General features: G+C 45.0%; 1 protein-coding gene across 1 annotated transcript in view; it reads left to right on the top strand.

The window, feature by feature from the left end:
* LOC147706209 (piezo-type mechanosensitive ion channel component 2-like) overlaps positions 1 to 27,350 on the top strand; it is a 612,835-nt gene that overhangs the window by 504,679 nt on the left and 80,806 nt on the right. The window contains exons 42-43 of the mRNA XM_086929599.1: positions 9,677 to 9,835; positions 12,669 to 12,816. Of these exons, the coding sequence (XP_086785725.1) occupies positions 9,677 to 9,835; positions 12,669 to 12,816 (307 nt within the window). The remainder of the gene's footprint in view (positions 1 to 9,676; positions 9,836 to 12,668; positions 12,817 to 27,350) is intronic.

Below are 27,350 nucleotides of genomic sequence, written 5' to 3'. Positions count from 1 at the left end.
GTTTCCTGGAGCTGGTGGAAAGTAGCGGGAGCCCACCCAAGCAGTGCATCTCCGGCGGGAGTCCACCCCGCACTGCCGCTGTTATGAGAGCGGGTGCCCACCCCGCATTTCAGAGCCACCTTTTGGGCGTTAGCCCACCTCGCAAGTGTGCTTGTTGAAATGGGAGCTTACCCCTTATTACCGCCGCAGAGAAAAGGTGCTGCAGGGCCGCCACAGCGCGACCAGGAAGCCATGCGAGCTGCCTGACTCTGGGCGGAGCTGCAGCAGGAAGGAGGAAGTCCTGCCGAGGTCCGTCCGGAGCCTCGTGGGCTCCACCTTGAAGACCCCTGTCCCAGGAGAGGGACCAGGTGAAGAGCAGAGTTTCCCCCTGCCGTGGAGGAGTCCAGAGGAGCCTGCAGAGCTGGTGAGGGAGGCCGAGTTGGGAGTCCGATGGGGGAGTGTGTCGAGGCACATTGCCGTTGCCTTCCCCCATGCAGTGGAGACGTGGCCGGGCTCCCGTGAGATGAGAAGAGCCCTGTGTGCTCACCTGAAAGTGCCTCTTTGTTCTTCTCACAGCTGTATCGCCGTGGCTGACCGCTGCAACCTGGGGGTAATCTTTGTGGTGGAGCCCCAGTGGGGTGCACAGTGAATGCATGTGCCTGCATTAATTTATGCAGTGGCACTGCCCTGGGCAGCTGCAACGTTGGGCATGATTGCTTGAAAGGTCCCAGTGGGGACCCCAGAGGCACCATTAGTACCAGTCTTATTATTTCTTTGGGGGCATTCTTTTTGTCTGCACCATAAGAAAGGAGTGAGATACACTCCTGCCCTGTCCCAGTGAAATTGCGCACTTTGGAGTTTGCTGCATTGGCGGCCAAGCCCTGACATTCTTGACAAAGGGCATTTAGGGCCCAGGTGAAAGGCCAGATGGCCTGGGGTCATTGTGGGTGAGATTGGTAGAGAGCCAGGCTCTACAAAGCTACATAATGTGTACATGCTTATGAGGTTGGCGCATAATGTGTTTCATGCTTAATGTGATGGTGTTTGCCAATGTGATTTATGTGAGGTATATGCCAAATGTTAATTAGGCGCCCTGATTTATGCCCCTAATGTGATTTATGCTTAGGAAGTTATTGCATACTGTGTTTATGCTTGTGAGGCCTACGCGTGTGGTGATTTATGCTTAGGAGGTTATTGCATACTGTGTTTATGCTGTTGAGGCCTAGTGCATAATGTGTTTATGCCTAATGTCATACAGGATATGTTTTATGCCTAATGTGATAATGCTGAGGTCATTTCGGTACCAGTAGTTACTGGTTGTGTTTTATATTTACTACCTGCATTGTGAGGGTTCTGATAGTGGCGCGATTGGCCGCTGTGTGTGTGTGTGTTGCGCAAACGCTTTACACATTGCCTCTGGGCAGTGGCGGCTCCTCTATGGGGGCGTTTGGGCGCCACCCCCCTGCTTTCTCGCCGTGCGAGAAGGCAGAAACAAATTGTAGTTATTACCATAATAACTACCATTTGTTTCTGCCTTCTCGCATGGCGAGAAAGCAGAAGGTCCTGGTTGAGAGCAGGCGGTGTTACTCAAGGTCAGGGGGGAGTGGCTTGCACACTGTTGTTAATACTGTCTGTTTGGCCACTCCCCCCTGCCCTCGAGAAACACGGCCCATTCTCCCTATTCTCTCTGTATGCCGCAGCATACAGAGAGAAAACGACGCGGGTGGGGCAGCGGTCTAACCAATCACAGTGCTGCAGTGGAGGGGAGGGAGTTAAGGTAAGTGAAGTTTTACTTTTATTTTATTTATCCCACCTCCCCCCCCCATCCCCTCCGCGGCGCGACAACAACCCCAGTTCCACCCCAACCCCCCCCCACCCGCCCGTAATGCTGCCCGTGACTGCAGGTGAGGTTGGCAGATTTACGAAGTGGCAAACAGATAGGGACTCCATGAATTCGAGAGCAGTCTCACTTTTTAGGTGACAAACAAGTTTTCTTAATCGTGGTTTTGGCTGAAATCTCTTAAATTCTGGCGCAACTTTTACACGTCCTCGCCGCCGACATATAACAAGAGTTTGTAAGTATGGATGCAGATTTATTTTGCAAGTGGCGTTTTCTGTGCATTGTACAATAGCGAACTTCTGTCTTTGAAAGAGGATTGCTCATCATTGTTGTTAAAATGCGCGCCAGTGCCAGGTTACACAGGGAGCACTGGAGGCTGCTAAGCTCGTGACTGATGAATACAGTGCAGCTGTGCTGACACTGAGGTCATAGATCAACTACACTGAAAAGAGTGTGACTACTACACGTGGAGCTCAGAGCTGCCGAATACCACTGTCAGCTACCTAGTCATCGCGGGAAAATATAGGCCAAACACGAGTATGCTTTGTTTGCCTGTATTCAACACTTGGCTGCTTCTTGGCGCAGAGCATTAAGTACAGAAGGGAACAGACTATGAGTTACCTAGTTACTTGGGATACACAAAGATAATATAAAGTTTCAAATGTCACACTGTGGTTACATGGTGCAGGGAACGGAGCCGGGGTTGGGCAGTGGTAGGTTCAGTGACCGAGACCCAAAGGAATATGCAGCATCGAATTGCATCGACTAGACGAAGCTGAAGCATCCATACTAAACAACATACAATTGGCAATACACTTGGGTTAGAGCAGGAGGGTCCTTAATCTCCCTCATGTTTCAGCAATGATTGTGTGGGCAAGTCACTCAAGCTGTAAGGAGCTTCCACTGAAACGGTCTGTCACCTCTATGCTTGCACTGGTTGTGTGGCTGATCAGGAATCACACTTTGGTTGTGTGGAGGGCCATATATCACACATTTATCTTCCATGCATTTGGGGTCTCTGCATTCTAAGCATTATTACACGATTGTATCTTGACTGGAAGCCAATGTAGGGTCTTGGCGCCCACCACTTTCAAATGTCACCAGCCGCCACTGCCTCTGGGATAAGCCTGACTGCTTGTGTCAAGTTACCAAGGGGGTGAGCAGGGGTTATCTTCAGCATGTAACTCCCTTGCCCTGACTAGAGTGGTGGTTTCTGCCTGGCTTAGGCACAAGCCATAGCCAACCAGAAATCCCATTTCTAACACTATTTATGTGTACTTGAGTGCTTTCATAGAGGAGCAAGCTTAGAAGACTGAGACTGAGCAGATATCCTCTGGAGACCTAGGTATGGTGTTACTATGAGCCTTCCTTGTTTTTCTGTATCTTTGGTGCTAAAGTAGGCCTATACCTTGAAGTTACTAGATGAACACAGCTCCAGAGAAGATAGCCAAGGCTCACCGTTGGTTTGCTAGATTTAGATAGGGTAGGAAATATTCAGAATTTTAGTTCTGTAGGATTCTTCAGTATTTTTGCAAACGTTTTGGTAGGGATGTATCTTCTTGCTGGTGAAAGAGGGGTTTAAGATAGATTTAAACATACAGAATAGACCATGAGCAGTGTTACTTGACTTGTAAATGTGGGAAAATATGAGGACCAATTTGGCCTGGGAAATCACCTTATACATTTTCAGGTGGGCTTTGTAGCGAAGGGCCTCTTTGTAGACTATGACCTAAACCGTTTGTCTCATAATAATATGCTCATCATTGATGACATTATTAAACTACTTGTTATGTGCGATGGAGATCTCACTGTTCAAGCATATGAGCAGTGCCTCCTTATGATTCGTTCACCAACGCATCACATTATTAAATGTTTTTTTCTGGGATGCAGAAAGAGTTGAGTAGAATGACTGCAGTGAATTAATGTATTTTGCCTCAGGCATCTTGGGGGTGGGGGGGGGTGATTGTGTGCAGGGAGGTGTCAAAGGAATAAGTAAGGACCGAAAAGCAAAGAAGCAATGACCTTATTTGCAGATGCTGGAACTATGTCCAGCATGCATCCTTTAATATACGCGGGACCCTGCACTAGTTGGCATAGGCAGTAGGTTTCAAAGCGTTTTCAGAACATTTTTAGAAACTATGTCAGTTTGGTTGTTTGCATGGAGATTCAAGCCTCCTATAATGATGGTTTCAGCCAAATGTAGAAGTACTTGCCTGATGAGTTCAGGTAACTTTTCTATTTGCCCAGCAGTGCACTGCTGAGTGTGCCAGGCTACTAAAATAAATTGGGTAAACTGAGGAGTAATAGGACTATTAGAAATTAGAGTTCCAGCACAAGAGTCATTCTATCTGGTTTAAATTGAGCAGTTGTCTCTTTTTTGAGGTTTGAGCATAGGTAAGGCAGATGGGGAATTCTATAACCCATGTTTTAAGCACCCACTTTGAAAATTGCATTTGTTCACTGAAGACAAATTCCCAAAGCGGGAGATTGTTGTTTTCTGAACAAAAGTACCTGGAACCATCACCAGGGAGCTTGTTTCCTGCCCATGGAGGGTCATTTACATTTATTCTGGCAGTTCCATCATAGCTTGCCTGGCAGACATGCAAAGAGAAGTTGTGTGACAGACCTTCATATGGCAGAATCACCATCATTCACCCATCGGTCCTCCTGTTGCAGATAGACCGATGGGTCAGGTTACTGCTGGCACAGCCAGCAGAGGCTCCGCTGATGGTAACCCAGCGGTTTCCCAGGTGAGTTTGGCAGGCTCAAGGTACTGCTAGCATACTGCGTTCCTCCTGTTTCTAGAACATTTAAACATGCACAAAGCTTTGGTGACCTGCAGTTAGGTTTTAATTGTTTTCTTGGATGTTCCAAAAAATCTTAGTTGCTGAACCAATAAAAAAAAAATCTGTAAGGGGAACCTGTAAAAGGGTCATTTGGCATAAAGGCAAAAATGTTTTTACTAGTTGATCACCTTGATAAACTTTGATGGGAACGTAATCACCAATGCCCTTCTAATTAGTGAAGCTTATTTCTTCCTGTTATAAGGAAAACATTGGTGTTTGTAAAGAGCTGAGTATTTGTAGTTATTGACAGGCAATAAGTAACACTATTGTGCTGTAATCTCTTACACCCATCCAGTTACAACCTCAACAGGACTTTCAGAACCACATTTGCTGTTTGCCTTGGATGATGAAGGACATTTGGTAGAATTGAATATCAATTTCTTATTCCTTATTGAGCTTCTTCAGTCTAATGGCTCTGCAGGCGCTCAGATGTGGATTTAGGGCCTGGGCATGTTCCCCACCAGGCTGTGTAATGCAGCCTGGTGGGGAACATGCCAAGTGCTCATGACTGTTTGGCCGGTCCCAGACTGCCAAGTCATGTGCACTTAGTGTGCCCATGCAAATCCTCCCCCTGTGCCTTCAGCCCCGCCCCACCATAACCCAGCCCTGAAACTGCGAAAAATAAAATGATAATAACTATGTTATTATCATTTAAATTTTCCTGCTCAAAGAGCAGTGGGGCGACACTCCTCCGCCTTAGCACAGAAGCCGCCCCTGAACCTCTGATTATGATTTTAGAATGAAGCAGGGGAAAGAGGGTGGGGACTCAATGGAAGTCTAGTGTTTATTGAACAGATCAATATTACTCTGCTGGTCGGTCTTGGGATTGAAGTTGATTCAACACTCTAAAAGCCAGTGGTCAATCGACAGAAAATGTGTTGTGCCCAGGAAGTTGTGAAATCCCTTGTCTTATGCTTGTTTAAACACTCATAGGCCCGCAACCAATTTAGACCAGTCACCTTTTACAAACAGACCCTGCTTCTGTTGTTTTTCCCCAGCTCATTTGTTCCATCGACCTTCCTCTGGCCAGCATTTATCAAAGTGTGGCTGAGGTCGCCATTAGGATTCACAAAGAAGCCTTAGTAAGGAATCACAAAGCATACTGTCTAATGTCTGAAGAATTATTTCTAATCTATCTAAGAAATAACATGTAAGGGGGTCATTATGATAGCGGTTTTTCCGCATCTTCGGGGCCGGCGGAAGCCACCGCCGGCCCCGAGGATGCGGAAAAACCGCAGCGGACTGACCAAAGACCCACCGCCAGATTAGGATGGCTGGTGGGTCCTGGTTTCCGTCCGCAGCTTTTCCGCCGCGGTCGGATTACAACCGCGGCGGAAAAGCTCTAATATGGTGACGGTGTCTTCCAGACACCGTCCACCATATTAGGATGGCCTTCAAATTATGCTTTTCCGCGGCGGGTTTTCCGCCGTGGAAAAGCATACAGAACTTCACTGCGGGGGCCAGTTGCGGTCCCCCTAGGTGAAGGGGGGGTGGGGGGTGCACATGGGGGGTACCTATGGTACCCCCCTGCATTTGCATGCAGAAAGCGGCAGGCACCGCGCGGTTCCTGCCTCTTTCTGCATGCAAATGCAATGCGTGCATTTTTAACATTGCCGCGGGTGCAGCTTGAAGCTGCACCCGCCGCAATGTTAAAAATAGAGGATGTGACCGCCAGGGTGGCGGTCACATCCTAATCGCACAGGAGGGAACTCCGCATGCCATGCGGAGGTTCCCTCCTGCTCTGGGGTCGCGGACGGACGCAAGTCCGTCCGCGATCCTAATCGACCCTTAATGTGTATTTTGGGGATGGTAAAATAGGTCCTTGTGCACTGAAATTTAAGCTCTTCATAGGAGATAATGAGATGCCCCAGAGATACACCAAACATGAGGTGAGAAATAAATACTCCTCTTGATTTAGCCAAAGCCCACTCTATGTATATGTAAAAGAATTGGTAACAGTAGGTCTGTCGACAGCGGCGTTGTTAAGCCAGTCCTAAACAGAGCCATAATCAAGTGGCCAAAGTCAAAATACCACAGGTAAAAATAATTTTAATCAGTGCACTGAAAAGTAGGCTTGTGCTTTGCCAGCCTTTTGTGGTGGATGGGAAGGAACCGATGCTTCATTCTAAATGTATTTTCAGTGATCATCGGGCCTATGACCAACCACTTTAGCCTTAATAATTAGTTATGTGGACCTCCATATTATCAAAGTTGTGGGTCTAAAGAATCTCTAGAACCATCCCTTCGTAGGCACTCACAATATTGTCTTCATAGTAATAAGAAGACTTCCACACGTACTTCAATTCATTCATTGATCATTTTATTTATGATCATTAGGTATGCTTCATATCATCTTTCTTTCTTGTTTCATTTAACTGATTATTGGCATTTTCATCATCAAGTCAAACATTGTCATCTTAGTGCATCCAATGCATTTCGGGCATGCAAATATGCCCTTCATCAGGGACAACGACACTGTTAAAAATAATAATTATAATCAATAATATGTTTCATATTGTACTGTACATAAACAATCATATTGCAGTGAAAAAACGTGATTAAAAAGAGGGGTTAGGTGCAGTACGTGAACGCATAGTGAAAATGTGACGACCTGTGTAACATGCATAGTATCTAACCACTCAATGTGGGTAAACACGGGGGTTTAAATGAACTCACATGTCGAAGGTTTCCAAAGTTGGGAAAACCTGTATAAAGATAAAAGAAGAACCAAGTTCTGGTATCTGTACACCATGTCCGAATCTAGAGTGAAATTCGCACTGCTCTAGATAACCGTCTCAGTAACTAACCTTCTTAGCGATGGGAATGCCGGTTCACTGTGGGTCCTCTCGAGGTACGAGCTGGTACTCAGAACAGCCGCGTTAGCAGTGTTTTCTAGAGAGTTCCGGTCATGTGACAAATGACGTGTCACAAACATGAAGAAAAGACTATGGGCATAACGGTTCGCCGGTAATTGCGTGCAAAATAGGTATACACGTCAAAATAATGATCTGGTCAGAGTGAAATATATCACTTAGTAAACAGTGATATTTAGACGATATAATATGAGAGTTCAAAAAAACTGAAAGACGCATCAAAGTGCGATTAACGGAACACAGATCCAACATAAGATTAAAGAATACCAAATCAGCATTATCACTCCATTACACAGAAGAAAGTCACAATGTTTCACAAATCAAATTCATAATCTTGGAAACAGTTCAAAAAGTCGAAGGGAGAAACAACAATAAATATCTACTTATGAGAGAGAACTATTGGATTCATAAACTGTCCACCCAGAAACCAATGGGACTAAATGACAGAATCGAATTTGCATGTTACCTGTAAAATTACATGAATTGCTCTTATTTGACTGTATCTTGTATATACTGTGTGTTGTTCACAGACTCTAAGACACTCATACTCACACATTATTTTTTATTAACTTTACCCATGGCTCACAACACTAATCCCCCTAAATACCATTATGAACCATATGAGTTCGAATCCCGTTATTTTGTTTTTGCGGCAATTCATTTATTATTTTTTGAACTCTCATATTATATCGTCTAAATATCACTGTTTACTAAGTGATATATTTCACTCTGACCAGATCATTATTTTGACGTGTATACCTATTTTGCACGCAATTACCGGCGAACCGTTATGCCCATAGTCTTTTCTTCATGTTTGTGACACGTCATTTGTCACATGACCGGAACTCTCTAGAAAACACTGCTAACGCGGCTGTTCTGAGTACCAGCTCGTACCTCGAGAGGACCCACAGTGAACCGGCATTCCCATCGCTAAGAAGGTTAGTTACTGAGACGGTTATCTAGAGCAGTGCGAATTTCACTCTAGATTCGGACATGGTGTACAGATACCAGAACTTGGTTCTTCTTTTATCTTTATACAGGTTTTCCCAACTTTGGAAACCTTCGACATGTGAGTTCATTTAAACCCCCGTGTTTACCCACATTGAGTGGTTAGATACTATGCATGTTACACAGGTCGTCACATTTTCACTATGCGTTCACGTACTGCACCTAACCCCTCTTTTTAATCACGTTTTTTCACTGCAATATGATTGTTTATGTACAGTACAATATGAAACATATTATTGATTATAATTATTATTTTTAACAGTGTCGTTGTCCCTGATGAAGGGCATATTTGCATGCCCGAAATGCATTGGATGCACTAAGATGACAATGTTTGACTTGATGATGAAAATGCCAATAATCAGTTAAATGAAACAAGAAAGAAAGATGATATGAAGCATACCTAATGATCATAAATAAAATGATCAATGAATGAATTGAAGTACGTGTGGAAGTCTTCTTATTACTATGAAGACAATATTGTGAGTGCCTACGAAGGGATGGTTCTAGAGATTCTTTAGACCCACAACTTTGGCAATATATTGAATACCGTTGGACCCTCGGTATTACCTTCTAGAGCACCAAAAAATAAAAAATAAAAAATAAAACAACTGAGAGACAAGAAAATTAAAAATTTAGCAGTGCATTCATCCCATCTCAATTAATTTATGACCTCCATATTATGTCATAGGCATCATCCGAACAAATTTCAGCTTTAGTTGCAAAACCAAAAATGATGAAGCATTTGATTCCATTTAAAATAAATTCATTAACACAATACATTCCCAGATTTCTATCATCTTAAATGAGGAAAGCACACAAGTATGTTAATGGAAATACCGATCACCCAATTGCAAGTGGCCTCAACCATGCTGTGGGGCAATCAGCGTGAATTCTTGCTGCCTGTTAAGAAGATGCTGATATTTTTAGATGTACTATTCTAGCTCTAATATATCATGCAGATTTTTTTGGGGTGATAATTTTGGAGGGGGGAGCCACACTAATTTTAATAATTGTAAATGAGATTCCAGTTAAGTTCTACTGGGAAAAATGTAATTTTAAAATGTAATGTAATATCCTTTGAAATGACGTACGATGGGTGCTGAGAAAAACTCTGTCTTATTTACCTTCAGGAGGTTCAACACCAACTCTGTTGCCCAGCTGTGGTATTTTGTTAAGTGTCTTTATTTCGGACTTTCTGCTTACCAGATCAAATGTGGCTATCCGAACCGAGTGCTTGGCAACTTCCTGACTAAGAGCTACAACTGCATGAACCTGTTCTTATTCCAAGGGTGAGTTAAAATTGCCACAGAAACATCCAAAGAGTCTGACAGAGACTTCTAGCCACAGATTCATCACCTTTTGAATATTCCCCAAGCGCCAGAATGAATCTGGAATGTTTTCCATAGTATTTTTGCGTGCCAGATTCTGGTGCCTTGTGACTCTGCATTGATAGCGTTCCACTCTGGAAATGATTTGAAGGGGCATGGGCAGTCTTGAAAGCAGCTGATTTCATGGAACAGGAGAGGCATCTGTATAAGCCCTGCACGTCATTTCAGCAGGGGAGCGGTGCGAGTGCGGCGCCACATAGTTCTACCTTCCATCGCGCAGAACTACTGTGGAAACGTTGAAACAAATTTTGGCAGCCAGTGGACCTGTTACTGCACCACCTGAAGTGATCACCATTTAACAAATAAAGTTGCCCACCTCAAATATCCAGCTACCAATTGGTGAGACATTAGACAATCTATACCATAGAATGAGAGGCAACAAAGACCAAAGTATGAAAAACAAAGAGTTCTACTCAGAACCAAAGGTAACATGATAAATCGGTCCTTGCTTGTTTTCTTTTTCATTCTCTTTCTCTTCAAGGATTTTAGATAAGCGCGGTCAACGCGTTTCACCCAAACATAGGCTTCCTCGGGGCAATATTGTATGAAACTGTATTCTAATAACTTATTTTGAAGGACACAACGTCGCAATCTAACACGGTGTCCTCAACAATACAACCAGTGCTTGTAGTACACTAAAATAGATTTCAATAATGATTGGATCCTGGCATGGAGATCCTGAATAGGTAAGGTATCAGAGTACCATAAATGTTGAATTTGCCAGTAGAGTCTTTCCAATTATTGCCGTGTTCGGCGATGTAGGTAATCCGGACGGCAGTGGCTCATTTCTAGAAACCAGGATCCAATTGTTATTAAAACCTATTTTCTATTTTTTAATACGAAAATCGGCCCTCGTGGTTAGCTATAAATCCATGCATTGTTTTGTATCAGGAGATTGGGAGGTGCTAGTTTTATGTTCATCTGCAATAGCACACCATGTGCCCTCCGATTCAGCTCTCTATTTGGGAGGGCTTTGTGTTGCAACAGCAAGGCAAAGTCCTGCACACAAGCCTGCACAACTTACACCTCCATGGTTGGAGATTGAGCATCAACAGTCGAGATCTCCCTCCCAAAGTAGTGGATGTGATTTTTCAGGTTGTTGGGAGAAGTTTGCTGGTTTTGCCCGTCACATCCAACCCTTACAGACAGAGCTATTAGATGTTCTTTTTTTCTATTTATCTTTATCCAGGCAATGCCTTGCTATGCAACAGTTAAAGTCTATTTGTGAGCCTTATTAGCCTTTCTGTGATTGCTTGATCTGCCATGTTGGTTTAAATCAACTGTTTTTTTTAAAGAGCCGATCCATATGTTCCCACCAAAACCCTTTATGTATTCCCTTTGGGATCTCAATCTGGTTGTCACATTCTTGATGTGCTTCCCATTCGGGCCAATGCACAGTAGCTCACGTTTAAAATAGTGTTGCAATTACATCAGCTCGTCTCATGAGTAAGCAGCAAGCACTTTCTGTCCAGCAACCATATACTACCTTCTTTCCAGTAATTTGGATCTTAGGACCAAGGCAGCCTTCTTCCGAAAAGTTGTTACACCTTTCCATGTTGGACAGTCTATCATCCTGCCGACGTTATTCACTCCACCTCATTCATCCAAAAAAGAAGAGACACTGCAACGCCTATATGCAAATAGAGACTTGAGTTCCTACATCGATCACATTAAAGATCACCAGGTGGACAATCAGCTTTTTATGAGGTTCTCTGGCGCACAGAAGGGAAGTGCAGAAACAGACCATTTCCAGATGGATTGTTCATTGTATGGAAAGCTGATATGGTCTGGCTAAAAAATCGCCTTTTGAAGGCCTTTGGGATCATTCCACCAGAGCCTCCTTGCTGGCACGTGGAGTGTGTGTTTTGGAGGTCTGCCAGGCTGGAACATGGGCATCCATGCCCATGTTCATAACACTCTACTACCTGGATGACGAGTACCAGCGGGAAGGGCACTTTGCTTGTCCAGTCCTGCAGGATTTCTTGGTCTGAGTCATTCCACAGACCCATCATCTGGATCTGTGAAGATAGTGAGGAATCTCAGGAATCTGCGGTTAGAAGTATCCATCAGAAGAACAAGTTGCTTACCTTCAATACCATTCTTTCTGATGGATACTCTGTCTAACTGCAGATTTCTCACAAACCTCCCTCCTCCCATTCTGTGGAATGAACTCCTTTGGTCCACATTAAAAAGATTCCAGATAGAGATCTGCACAGTTGCACAATCTGATTAGTAGGTCTCCGCTTCCGATGTTGTGGAGTGTTAGCAGAAGAAACCGGCATCACCTCGGAGAGGTGGTGGTTATATTTGGGCCCAACATCTTGTCATGGACAGGACGGACCTAAAGCTGAGAAGCATAATGCCACTTGCATGGGCACAAGGGAATTCCTGAGAAAAATCTCCTGATCCATTCTGGTGCCTGTGGGTATTCACAAGGTGAGGAATCTGTGGTTAGATGGTGTCCACCAGAAAGAGTTTTACTGACAGTAATTAACTTGTTCTTTAGGAAAGTACGCCAGAATTATAATGGGTTAACCTAGCATCCTAGATGCCAGAATTACAAAAGAAAAAGATGTTTACTTCACCAGAACAATGAAAGACAGAATCAGCCCAGCGTGGTTAATGTTTGAACCTTGGACCTGCCAGTTTCATACAGTACTATGCAGCACTGTGCTAAACTTGCAAAGCTAGCTTACTGCCTTTTGAAATAATCTGTTTTTTTTAACAACACCAGGTTTCGCCTCGTGCCCTTCCTGACGGAGATGAGGGCAGTCATGGACTGGGTGTGGACTGACACCACCCTCTCCCTTTCCAGCTGGATCTGTGTGGAGGACATTTACGCCAACATCTTTATCATGAAGTGTGCACGTGAGTCTGAGAAGGTAGGTCACTCCTATGCTTGTTTAGGTTTATGGTTTTCTGTTTCTAGCAAAGCCATTTATTTTCTTGTTACACTAACCAGCCTTGCTGCATTTCAACTTACATGCACTAACCTGCCACACATCGTTGTGTGCCAGGAACTTCTAACCCACTATTAAGCACTGTGTCCTTGACATACCAATAACATCCCAACAATACAAACTCTGTACACTACACTGCAATGTTGTGCTCCTTCATAGAGCTTTGGTATTAATATTTTACAATGTAGTGGGTCAACTTAAGAGAGGAACTCCCAGAAATTCATTTAAACTGCAGGCTTTCATTCCTATGCTCTTAATTAAGCAGATGTCATTCAACCATAGAATATTGCAGAAGATAAGACCCAATGCAACTATTCTATCTACCCCAATCTTGTCCAGTTTTGGTTCACATGATGAACGTCGAATGTACCCTAATTTACTTAGTATTTGTGTTATGTGCCTGTCACAGACCCTTTGAGAGTGTCATGTTTCCACCAGGTTGTCCAATATAGATGGACCATAAATTGGGCGTTGAATAAAAACTGTGGTGCTAAGATTTTGATGCATTTGACTATAGAAATGCAAAAATAATTGAGGAATAGTATTAGAAAAGCAAAGCTTTGTCCCCATCCACTCTATAATACTTTATTGCATGATCAGATTTAAGGTAGTTTTAAACGGTATACTTGCATAGCAAAAGACATACATAAACATCTGCTTATGCAAGACTTCTCGCTGGGTCCTCTATGGATTTCACAAAGTTGGCGTTAGTCTTAGATTTAACCGACCAAGCTAACTGTTTTCCAGAATGCTCATTCTCCTAATAAACACAAACAAACGAGAAGCTGCAACTCAGTCAAGATCTGACAGCAGAAGTTAGTTAAATCTCCACCTTCGGTTTAAGGAAGGGCCTGCTTTCATACAAAATCCAAAGAAATCACCAAATAATTAGAAAAAAACTATTTGTAATAAGTCGAGACCCTAAGGGGCAGATGCATCAATGAAAATTGCATTCGCAAAGGGTGCGAATCGCAAAATTCGGCCGTTTGCGAATGCAATTTCATTATTTGGGATGCATCACAATTTTTGTATTGTTCGCAATTTAAGAAATCGCAAAATTGCGATTTTATAAATTGCGATTGCATTTAAGGAATCTCAAATTGAGATTCCTTAAATGCAATGCATGAAACTTTTAAAAATTGCGAATTCGCACTTAGGGGGAGCAAATTACCATGAAGTTGAACCTCATGGTAATTTGCGAAAACTTTGAAAAATGCACTTTTGTGCATTTTTCAAAGTTTCATGTTGTGCACACACATGCCCTTAGGGAATGATTGTGCACAACATATGTGCACAGATTGATTTCAGGGGTGCAACAGGGTGTCCTTTGGACACCCCTGCACCCTTGAAATCGTATTCTCAATTTGCAATTCGCAAATTGCTAATCGCAAATTGAGAATGTCTTCCCATTCATTGCTATGGGCCTCTAGGGCGCTATGAATGGGGAGCTATTCCTTAATTGCGATTCGCAATTTGCGAGTCGCAATTAAGGAGTTTTAATAAATCGCAATTTATTTAGCAATTTCTTCATGCATAGCCATTTGCGATGCCTTATTAGCAATTCCTTATTTTTCGCTAATAAGGAATCGCAAATGGCCATATTGATGCATGTGGGCGTCAGCCTTTCAAAAACGTAGAAATAAAAAGTCTAGTCTAGATGCCGCCATGTGCCTGGCCGTGAAACAGGCATATTGCCTGAATCGCTGAAATTGAAATCGCCATGGATTAATTAGGCCGAAATCAGACTTAAAGGTGACAATAAAGCCTGCTGTCTTCGGCTTAGATTGCCTTTCCATCTTCTGTAGGGCATCTACTTCCGCATTCTGGAGGAAACTGAAGTCATCCCCCATAATAATAGGGTCATTGGTGCGAACACCAAGGGAATATATTATAAATGCTGCAGAACCTCAATTTTGTCAGGAATGGAACCGTAGTAATTTACGAAATTCCATTCTCCTGTCCCAACCAAGGCGCTGACCGTGAGCCATCTCCCTAGAGGGTCCTTAACAGACTTTAGAACCTCGACCTTCAATGTCTGTCGAAAGAAAATAGCCATCCTCCTACAAGCCACATTAGCTCAGTTCGAGCCTGTGAAATCCCCTTAAATAGGGAAAGCCTAGAAATATTAGGATTATTAGATTTAAGATGGGTTCCTTGTAAAAAATATCACATCTGGATTGAGGGTGGCTAGCCAACTCATGGCAGCACGGACTTTGCACCTGTTGTTATCCCCATTATTATTCCATGACACCCCCATGGTGAGCCTCTCGGGCCAACATTAAACTATGTCACTGTTAAATTCGAACAGAACTTGAAACCAATTAGATACTACAATGTTTAGTTGAGCCACCCATGTGCATCCACCCCAACCATCCACCATATACCACACTTCCCTACCCCGCAGCTTCCCCCAAAGAGGTGCCTGAGCCCGCCCCAGGGAAGTAGAATACCCACCCTCCGACAGGGAGTGCCCTGGAACTCTGAGAGGGAGCTGTAGGAATGCAAGCTTCTTATACAAGGGAGAGCTCATTTTTGTGAGAGCTCATTTTGCAAAGATCTGGAGTTTGAACAGGGATGAAGTCCAAATAGAAATGTAATTCCAGAACTCCAATGGTATCCTGTTTATATACTAGATTAGAAGACCAAGGAGAGGTGGTAGACTAAAACAATATGAAATCTTTAAATACACGAGGAAGACATGGCTCTACTGAAATTAAAGGGAGCCTCTGAGTTACCTTAACAATGTCCTTGATTCATCCATTGTACTACAGCCCAAAGCAGACCCCCATGAACCTGGCAACATTTATTTATAAAGATAAATATTTATTTAATTGTTTAGATCTGGCTATATTAGGAGAGACTTATGCTAATGTACATGTTGATAAGCATGTTGTTTAGAGGGTTCTGATTGGATTTCATTCTTGACTCAGGCTCAGGCTCAGCTCATGTAGAACAGAGGTTAACTACCATCCTACCTTCTCTCACCTCCTGTGGTCCTGTCTCCCAGGTGGCCTAACTCCATCCAACTATGCTGGGACCTATTTCCCCACTGCTGCGATAGGTTACAGCCACTTAACGGGTCCGGAAGCAAGCTGGCGGCCGCGTAGTTGTGGCCGTTACAGCGGAGCAGTGAGGTTGAGAGAGAGCCCAGGGGAGATGTAGTCTTCACAGCCAAGAAACCCCCCCCCCCGTTATCGTAGCTAAAGGATCTGACCTCGCAAACGATTCGGCATGCTGACAGCACTCACCTGTCGTGGGTCGTATCGTATCGTATCGTATCGTATCGTAGGGGGAACTTATAAAGCGCGCTGACACCATGGGTTTCCTGGCGCTGGTAAAGAGTACAGAAAGCAGAGAGACTAGACAGATTGGGGAAAGAGCCAGGTTTTTAAAGACTTGCGAAAGAGGGTTAGGGAGTTGGAAATTTTGAGGGGGAGAGGGAAAGAGTTCCAAAGCTTGGGGGCCAGGTGAGCAAATCTCCGGCCTCCAGATCTACAGAGCTTGAAGGAAGGAACAGTCAGAAGGTGAAGGTGAGAAGATCTCAAGGTACGGGATGGGCAGTAGGGACTGATGAGGGATTTGACAAAAGCAGGGCAGGGGCCGAGTAGTGACTTAAAGACGAGGCAGCCGGTCTTGAAGGCTGCCCTGGAGACGACAGGGAGCCAGTGGAGTTTGACAAGGAGGGGCCTGGCAGATTGCCACTTCGGAATCCCTAGAGCTAGTCTCGCCGCCTGATTTTGGACCACTTGTAGTCTAGCCATCGATGTTTTGGGCAGGCCGTGGTAGATCGAATTAGAAAAATCTAGGCTGGAGAGGACGAGGGCCATGATGACGTGCAGGAGGGCATCAGGTGTGAAGAGGTATGCCACTTTCCTGATCCTGCGCAGTTGGTAAATGCAGGACGAGACCACGGTCCCTACCTGCGGCCCTAGGGATAAGGCGGAGTCAATGGTGACCCCCAAACTCTTCACCGAAGCTGCAGGGGTGGGAGGGGGGCCCATGTCCACCGGCCAAAATTGAGGCCCCCAAAAGGAGGCACTCTTGCCGGGGAGGAGAAGCTCCGTCTTTCCGGGATTCAGTTTTAACTGATTGTGGCCCATCCACTGGAGAATGTGGGACATGACTGCTTGAAAGTTGGGGATAGCAGAGGGGGAGTTAAGAGGAAAGATGAGTTGCAGGTCGTCCGCGTAGTTAAACACGGTGACGTCCCACTGCCTCAGAGAAAAAAGAAGGGGACGAAGATAAAGATTGAAAAGAAGAGGGGACAAAGAAGAGCCCTGGGGAACCCCGCAGAGCGAATGCTCTCTGGGAGCTCTGAAGGAGCCCAGGCTGAGGGTCTGGGACCTGCCTGTCAGAAAGGATCTGACCCAGGCCAGCGCCAGGCCCTGGATGCCGGCCTGTTCGACACGGTGAAGAAGGATGTTATGGTCCACCGTGTCGAAGGCGGCTGACAGATCTAGTAGTACCAGGGCCTGGGGAGCAGCATTGTCCACACCGTCTCTCAGGGCATCCAGCACGGCCAGGATCACTGTCTCCGTAGAGTGGCCGGGTCTGAAGCCTGCCTGATTGGTCTCGAGGAAGTTGGATTTCTCGATGAACAGGGAGAGACAGGAGGTGACGTGGGCTTCCAGGAGCTTTGAAAAGAAAGGTAGGAGGGAAATAGGGCGGTAGTTGGCCGGGACAGCGGGGTCAGCCCCCGGTTTCTTCAGGAGGGGCACCAGCACGGCCTCCTTGAATGAACCCGGCACCATACCAGAAGAAAGAGAGGAGTTTAGCAGAGGGAGGACGCAGTCGGGTAAAGAATGGCAGATGTCCCGGAGTATTGAGGGAGGGCAGCAGTCGTCTGGAGATCCCGACTTAACGCGGGTGGCGAGAGTCGCCAGAGATGTAGAATCTAAGAGGGGAAATTGAGTAAAAGAGGAGGAGTTGTGAGGAGGGGAGACAGATCCAGCGCCAGGAATCATGATGGGTATGGTGTTCTTGATTGATACGATTTTATCGATAAAGAAGGTGCTAAGAGTGTTGCATGCTTCCTGTGTGGGGGCCTGAGTGGGGAGCGTTCTGGGGTCGGAAGTGAATTCGGTAAGCACCTTAAAGATTTCCTTGGACTGACAGGGGGCAGACAGGATTTTTCCAGAAGCATAGGTTTTTTAGCATCCAGGATGGCAAATTTATACCTGTTGCGTGCAGATACATAAGCGTCTCTGCTTATGGCGCAGTAGTCCCTCCTCCACTTGCGTTCAGCCTGGCGGAGTTCTAAGTGAAGGGTTTTTAGGAGAGGAGTGAACCATTTGTGAGAATGGCAGTGGCGGGATTGGGGGAACTTAGTGAGGGGGGCAAAAATGTCACTGGCTGTGGTAAGCCAGTCAGTCACGAGCCTGCACAGCTCGTCGGTACCCGTGTCATCGGGTAGCAGGGGGGACGTTTGGGAGAGATGATCCAACAGTTTAGGGGAGTCGACAGCCTTCCACTTGCGAGCCCTGCCACCCTCCCGTAGGGGTGCTCTAATCTGGCCAACCGCCGAGAATGTGGTGTCGATCAAAAGATGGTCCGACCACACACAAGGAGATATAAGTGGGCGGGAGGAAGTGACTCCATGGGTTCAGATATGGTCGAGGATATGGCCACCCTTGTGGGTGGCTGACCTGATTAGTTGGGTAAAATTCAGGCTCGAAAGACCCTCGAATAGTTCGGTAGCATGTGCGCCAGCATCCTCATGCTGGAACCAATAATTAAAGTCACCTATGATGACAATACGGGGGGAGCAGGTTGCGAGATTGGTCAGCTGGTCGATGAAAGTAGAGGGGAAGGAGGGCATGGAGTGGGGGGGACGATATAGTAGCACCAGAGTGACTGCGCCTACCTCAGTCCCCAGACTGAGGACCAAGGTGTCCACTTCCGGCAGGGTCATGGCCGCAGAGGCAATGATCTTAAGATCCTTGCGAATGATTGCCGCCACCCCTCCCCCAATGCGACCCCCAGCTCGATTGGTGTTCAGCAGAAAGTAGTCGGGGGGTAGCGTGGCCAAGATGTCTGGAAGGGAGTCGTCAGTAAGCCAAGTCTCTGATAACAGCAAGACATCGGGGTTTTCAGACATCAGTAGCTGTAGGATATCGGCTTGGTGTTTGACCATTGATCGGGTATTTAGATATAGTACCCGAATGGACGACTCCGTAATAGCCGGGGTGGCAGGAGGGGGGGACGGTGCTAAGGTAGGAGTTAAAGTGCCTGCAATGCCAGACATCTGCGAGACAACTGCTACAGACGCTGCTGTCGGCTCTCTCAGCCTTCTCTCCCGGTCGCAGACGCCCTGCGAGAGGCAGTGGGCGGAGCCAAGTGCGGAGCCGGCGGAGCAAAGCGGAGCATCGAGAGGGGATCAGAAAGGCGGACAGATGTCTGGAAGCTCCGACTACACCCCGTAGCAGGACGAGGACGAGGGTGACTCAGAAAGCGATAATGGCTCCTAAAATAAATACCGGATCGAAAACGGCATATCTGAAGAAAAAAGCTGCCCGGGAGGGAACGGAGGCAGAGGAGAACGAGGAAATACGGCGGGACCTCTCACCCCCGGCGGAACAACCCAAAAAGAGGCAACAAGCTGCGGGGAGGACTCGCCAGGCTGCAGCTTCAATCGCGGACATGTTTGCTAAAGTGGGTAAGGAGAAGGAGGTGAGAGAGGCCAAGGAGGCGAAGGAAGCGGGGGGAAGCTCCGCAATCGAGCTGGAGGTACGTAGCGAAGTTCCCAGGAAGGAACAGATTAATGGGAATAATGAATCACCCCCCAATCCTGCCCCACTTTTGGTGATGGCTACGCTGGTGACTCCACAGGAGGCCAATGAGATACATCAGGCTGTAACGGCAGAGACCTCCCCAAGTAGAGGAAAAGGGGATGAGACCTCCGCTCCGTGCCCCACAATCAAAGAAGTGTCAGATGATAACCAGACTCCCTCGCATGTTACCATTAAAGACAATATGGTAGAATTACAGGAGCGGGAGGACACGGATAACACAGATTACACGGATATCCAGAGTGATACCCAGATTGTAGAGTTAGATCAAGCCATTGGTGGAGTTTGCAATGAGAGGGAGAAAGCTCCAAGCGAAGCCTTCTACTCAGTCTCAGATGGAATTGGCTGGTCGGAGGAGGATGAGAATGAGGAGCATAGCTCCTATTTAGGTTCAGAGAGCGACCCCGAACTAGATCAGCCAGCAACCGCGATCAAATCTCAGGCGGGTATGAAGGATCAGGTTCAATTGCAACAAGAACTGAGCTGGGATCATTCTTCGGCCATGCCATTGCAGGGAAGTCCCCGTGCGGAACTCACCCACATGTCGCTCTTGGAGACAATCCACCAGGAGATACTCGCTCATAGGGAGGAAACACGGCAAGACAATCGGAAACCCCAGGCCGCAATGAGGAAAATGCAGGGGGTGGTTAGAAAGTTATCCAAAGCTTGTACCAACACTGGGGACAGAGTCTCTAACTTGGAAGAGAGAGTCGTTTCAACTGAAGCCGAGGCAGCTGCAGCCATTAGTAAGGTCAGTGCCCACTGTGCTCAGGTGATAGACCTTCAATGGAAGCTTGAGGAGATGGAAAACAGGCTCCGCCGGAACAACTTAAGGGTCCTGGAAATCCCGGAGGGGGTCGAGGGGTCTGATATAAGGGCATATATTATCAAGCTCTTTGAGAATGCCTTCCCGAGCTTTCCAGCTGGAATTGGTCCAATGAGTTGCAGCGGGTGCACCATACTCCCTTCAAAATACGAAGGACTGCTAAGGAAGGGGACAAACCTAGAGCGGTTCTAATATTCCTTGGCAACTTTATTCTAAGGCAGGCAATTGTGGAAAAGGCCAGACCCGACGCCAGGAGAAGCAGTGAGGGGGTCTCTTTCTTTGTCCGCCCGGATTATTGCCACTCGACCGTAGAGCGAAGGTGGCGCTTGAGGGAAATGATTAAGCCCTTTCAGGACAAGAAGATTCAGGCTTTCTTGATTAACCCGGCCCAGCTAAAAATAATCAATGAAGGGAAGACATTATACTTCTCTTCAGAAATCAAAGCAAAGGAGTACCTAGACTCTGTCAGTTAACAGACTTAAAATGTACAAATAAGGCTGGGGTCGGGTGTTTTTTCATGAAAAAAAGAGAAAAAAAAGAGCATGCTGACATGGTTTAAAACGGGGGGGGGGGTTGTTAACCTGTGAACAATGCATTATGCACTACTGGTTTGTAGGGTTATTCTTTGCAATCTTTAGGTTTTTGTTTTTAGTTTTAGACCTCACTGCTCTTACTGTAAGACAATCACGTGCACAAACTAGGTCTGAGCGCTTCACGGAGAGGGTTTCTGGGAGGGTGCTTAGGGGGTCCTGGGAGAGAGGGGGGGTGGGTTGGTGGGCTGGGAGGGGTGCGAGAGAGGGTTGGGCGGGGAAGGGGAGAAATGCAGAAAAATGAAGAAAAATAGTGCGTTCTGGTATATTTCTTTTGGTTCTTTTCTATAATTTATGAATTCATTGAAGGACAGCTTGATTAAGTTTCAGGTTAATGTAGTTGGTCAATTATTTGGTCAGGATGGTGAACATTAGAATATGCTCACTTAACATCGGGGGGCTGAATGACTGGAGGAAACGTCAAAGACTGGCTCACTTTGTAAAATATAATAGTATTGACGTTCTCACTCTCCAGGAGACCCATATTCCCTGGGCTAAGAGGAACTTATTGTTTCTCAGAGGTTTTGAGCTGCTCGCTTGTTCCACGCAATCCTCAATGATAAGGGGGATCGCAATCTTAGCAAGAACATCTTTGGGAGGGGTAAACGGGCGAAGACAGATCGTTTTGGCAGATGGGTAATTGTTGAGTTGGAAATGGGCTTTACACTATGTGTGGTTTACGGTTCAAATAGAGATGACCCTGAGATTTATGATTTTTTAGAAACAGAACTAGCTGGCTGGACGGCCCCCGTAGTAATGTGTGGTGATTTCAATATCTCAGCGGATTGGGATAATAATGGACCATATGCAGGTCGGAAACCAAGAGTCTTTAGGGCAGTAAAGGCTCTTATCAGTTCTCATGGTTTGAGCGATGTTTGGGCAGTCAAAGAACCACATGATTCAGGCGTTACATACTTTTCAAATCCCTTTAAGAGCTATACAAGAGATATACAAAATTGGACTATTTCTTTATCTCTTCCCCAAGAAATAAATAAGGTAGGGATAACAAAACTTCCTGGATTAATCTCAGACCACAATCCGTAGATTTTAACCTATGAACTGGATAAACTGGTCAGGAAAAGGACCAGCTGGACATTTGAAAGGAAATTACTGGCAGATAAGAGATTTGTGGAGCAACTTACTAAATGGGCGGATGAATTTTTTGCATCCAATAGATACAGCACCTCAAGGAACGGGTATGAGAAGCATTTAAGGTGGCCTTAAGGGGTGAATCCATAAGTTGTTCGGCTAGATTGAGAAGAGTGGACAGGAATGAGGTGGAGAGATTAATGAGGAAACTAATAGCGGCAGAAGAACAGCATATTAAGGATATAGCACAGGGGGTGGCTGGAATTAAGAGTCAAATGAAATTGTTGAGCTGCAGAGGATGGTAACACAGAAAATCACTGCGGAATATCAAACAACCAGAGTCAGGCGTTATGAAACTGGCGAACAGGCAGGTAGAGCCCTAGCGTTAAGGATAAGACAGGAAAATGTAAAAAATACAATCGCTAGAATCGAAGAAAATGGGAAAGGATTCACTGAGACAAAAGAAATATTACAGGTCTTTAAGAATTTTTATCAAAAACTGTAAGAGGAGGAAGATTGTGATGAAGCACAGGGGGTGGAGGGTTGGGATAATGGCCCTCGATTAGATGATTCAGCGAGAGCAGAGCTGGATAGGGATATCACAAGTGGGGAGGTAACTGCCGCTCTACAGGAATTGGCCTCGGGTAAGGATGCGGGTCCCGACGGGATTCCCCTGGAGGTCTATAAATGTTTAGAAAAAGTAATTACTCCGTTATTTGTAGATTTATTTAATGGCGTAATGTACTCAGGAGAGATCCCAGATTCCTGGAAAGGGACCAATATAGTTATTTTTCATAAAAAAGGGAAACCTAGGGAGAACCCGGGGTCCTATCGCCCTATTTCGCTAATAAATGCCGATACTAAATTGTATTCTAAGATCTGGGCTAAGAGGTTGGGCAGGATCATAGGCGGTCTCGTTTCCCCGTGGCAGCATGGGTTTGTCCCTGGGCACGGCACGACGGATCACATAAGGAGAGCAATTGCTTTGTTCGATGCTCAGGCTGCTATGGGGGGGGGGAGATGGCCTTGATCCTGCTTGACGCAGAGAAGGCTTTTGACAGGGTGGTATGGAAGTTTCTCTGGTCTATTCTGGCAGGTAGAGGCTTCGGGGATAAAATCATTGGCGCCCTTAAAGCAATTTATAGAGAACCCGAGGCTAGAGTGGTTGTTATGGGTGAGAGATCAGATAAGATAGTCATTCGGAGAGGTACACGTCAGGGGTGTCCCTGCTCCCCGACCCTCTTTTCTCTTTATATTGATCCTCTTATCCAGAAAATTTTAGGTGCCCCAGGATCAGCCCTGTTGTATTAAATGGCCATGTAAATAAAATTATGGCTTACGCTGATGATCTGGCTGTCATCACTACGGACCCGCAGCAAGCGATGCCAGCTCTTGGTCAACTGGCTAAGGATTTCGGCAGCCATTCAGGTTATCTATTGAACGAAACAAAAACGCAGTTAATTTGCACAAAATATATTGGCAAATCTGACACTAGATATGTCGATGCCGCTGTGTATTTGGGGGTCAGAATAAATGCCTCAATTGAGAAAATATTGGATGAAAATTACCTTCCGCTTATCAAATCAATAGAAACAGAACTGAAAAGAATAGATCTGCTTCACCTTTCATTGATTGGGAGGATAAACGCGGTGAAGATGACAATGTTCCCTAAAGTACTGTATCTGTTTCGGGCCATACCCTTATTTATTGAAGAGAGACTAATGACAAGATTGGAATCTGTATTTATAAGATTTATCTGGCAATACGGCAAGGTTAGGCGCTCCACAAATTATATGTCACTTTCTAGGGAGGGGGGGTGGGCTTCCCAAATCTAAGATTATAACATTGGACCTGTCTTCTTACACAAATGCTAATTTTATTCCAGTCTGAGGTGGACTCCGTAGGTGTAGAAATTCAGAGCCCCCCTTCTATATTTGAGCTTTTGCTGGGGAGACAGGCATTAGGCTTATTATTGTGTGAAGTTGATCGTAGGTATTATAAGAGGGTTCGGCTTAGGATTTTGGAAGGGGCCTGAAAAGTATGGAAGTCCACCATGACGTTTTTTAAAGTTCCTAAGATTAATGTGCATCTACCTTTCTGCAATTCTCGCCTTTTCTCCCATTTGTGCGCTGAAGGTAATTTTCAGGTTTGGAAGGGGCTGGGTATTAAGACTATAGGTGACATTATGGAAGGCGAGGAAATAGTAAGATTTGATGCCTTGCAGTACAAGTTTTCCATCCCATCTACCCACTGGCTATCGTATGCTCAAATCGAATGTACTCTGAAAGCACTGAGGCCTAAGCTGGTACACCCGGTCCACTTTCCTCTGTTGGACTCATTAGTAAAAGGGTGTAAGAAAATAAAAACAGTCTATAATTTCTTTCTGATGGGAATCAAAGATGATATGGAGAAGACTGAATCTGCTTTGGCAACTAAACTGTCCAATCCCGATGTAGATCTGGATCTTGCCCTAAATCTGAATAAGAAAATCTTTCGGTCTTCAAATCTGAGAGCCCAGCACTATAAAAAGTTTAATTTATCCTATACGCCCGCAGAGCTTTTTTCCTCGGGGGTTAGGGAGGAAGATTGTTGTCCCAGATGCAATCAGGGACAAGCAGATTTATTACACATGTTTTCCAATTGTATTGCGCTCGGCCCAATTAGGGATCAGATAGGGCAATTTTTGGAGGGGCTGCTAGGTCATAAGATTGATCTATCCCCTACTCTGATGCTACTTGGCATAGATGAGAAGCTACGACTAGGGAAAGATGAGGAAGCCCTCTTTTTTATCTCAGTAGCGGTACTAAGGATTCTAATCTCTTCAGGTTGGAAAGATACCAGTGCTCCGTCATTTCAAATGTGGCTTTCCAGACTTTTGGACATACACAATATTGAGTTCGGCCTTTATGAACTGGTCACTTACAGAGTGGAGGGAGAAAAGATAGTAGCTTTTTTGGATACAGCACACCTTGTATACATTTGTTCAACCTGTAGAGTGCATTTTAATGTTAATACTATTTTATTGTGCGACTAATAATGTAATTGTCCTGAACATGTAATTGTATATCTCTTTTTTTAAAATATTGGACCTAGATAGGCTCAGTATTTTATGAATAATGAATTGTATTTGTCTCTTTTTATCCTGTAACGCACCAGAAAATCTTAATAAAAATATTTTTTTTTAAAAAGAGTTACAGCCACTTAACAGAAGAAAGATTCATGTCCACGGCCCCTTCCAAGACATAGAGTGACTAATTGACACTCTGGTAATATGTACACTGGTCTACTGCAGTAGTCTGAGAGTTCTGCAGCATTCATTCATTCCCTTGTCTGAATCATTAATGTTGTAACTAAAACCCTGTTGAATCTCTCGAGTCAATCACCATCTTTATTGCATGAGCACCAGGCAGACTGAACTGGACAAACCCATGATACTGTACAAACCCATCACCATAGTGTTAAAATCCATAAATGGCACCATCCCATCTCTCTCGACTTCCCGCATGCCACATCCTGGCTTGCCCTTTTCGCACTGTCAAGCAAACCTTCTCACTTTTCATAAGGGAGACTGAAAATGGATTTGTTGTTCCTTCAAAATACTCTAACCCATTCAACAGAATGACCTCTATGGCCAACTGATAGCCACACCCTCCCTTCCACATTGTAAATGTTCTCTGAAGATCCATCTCTTAAGTCTTGAAAACGTAGTCAGTCGATCAACTCTTTGCTTTCTCCATCACAACCCTTGCAAACCTATACTGTGAAATGTGCCTTCTGAGTAACAAGTGAGAATATGTCTATATGTTATTATTTCTAAAAGGGTCTATAAACTATTGTCGTTTGTTTCACAGTATGTATTTCTGTATTCTAGTAGTGTTTCTTCTGACAATTGTACCACTCTAGTACTATGTTGAACATTGTTGTAGTGATTGATTTTACTTCTGCCTTTTGAAAAGCAATACCATTGCTATTTCTGTACATTCATTAGAAACTGTATATATTGAGTTTTTAGTTTTGGCATAGTGGCGCTTCAGCACTGGTAGGAGCATCGTATCACACTGGTTTTTACTGAAATGCATAGGTAGGAAGTTTGAAGTAATTTCAGACTGTCTACAACATCCTAAAAAGAATGTGCCTTTTGCTTTGGCCAGTGCATAACCTGTATAAGCGTGGTGCACCCTTTTCGGGGAACATTGAAGGAGTTCCCATACAACTGTCTGAAGTCTGTGGCATGGATTAGTGTCATGGTTAGTAATGCACTTACACCTCCAATGCCACATACAATAACACTGTTGCTACACCTACATCAAAACTAGAATACCTAAGTGCACTTCCTAAAGCCTACACCACAGCCTCCATCAGCACCTACAACCTAACATCTAACCTTCACCATCATGTACCACATACACTTTGTGTACTACAGTTATAGAGCCCCTATCCACCCTTTTAATGCCACCCACTTCACCATGCTTACACCCTACAATAGCATTGAAAGACTATGCTACACCCTGCTCAGCCCAAAATCACCATTTTCATCCTACGACTGCCACTGTTTACACCAAACCTCACCTATAACCAGCAGCCCCTACATATACTCTTCATTAGCCCATTCTACACCTACACTTCACTGTACACCACCTACACCATTATCTAAAACGTTCAACTACCCGCCACTCAGCTATGTACACCTATACCACTACTTCAGTACTGACAACCATAAACACCTTCACTTTTCTATCACCTATGCCAGTACCTATAAAACACTGCCACCTACACTCTACACCGCCACCTTACACCTACACCACTCTACACTTACATCTACATCCTACCACACCACAACTGTATCTGTCCTCCACCTTAAACATATTACTATGCCTAAACTATACACCTACACTACCTACATCATACACCTTATATTACTTGTAACCCAATCCACAATGCGTGCCCTACACCACCACCTAGACTTCATACCACCCTCTATACAATACCATCTGCCCTACACCACCATCTGTACTACAGAATGCACCTTATACCATTGACAGTCCCTACAATCACTTGTGTGTAAACCACCATCTGCACCTCACAGCACCAGCCACTCCATACACCACCATTCACATGTTTCGCAACTGTGGACAACCTACATCACCAAAAACAAGCTATAGA

This window comes from Lissotriton vulgaris, chromosome 7 (assembly GCF_964263255.1).
Source record: "Lissotriton vulgaris chromosome 7, aLisVul1.2, whole genome shotgun sequence".
NCBI classification, from domain to species: Eukaryota; Metazoa; Chordata; class Amphibia; order Caudata; family Salamandridae; genus Lissotriton; species Lissotriton vulgaris.
Note: the sequence above shows the minus strand (reverse complement) of the source record. Positions and strands in the feature narration are given on the sequence as shown.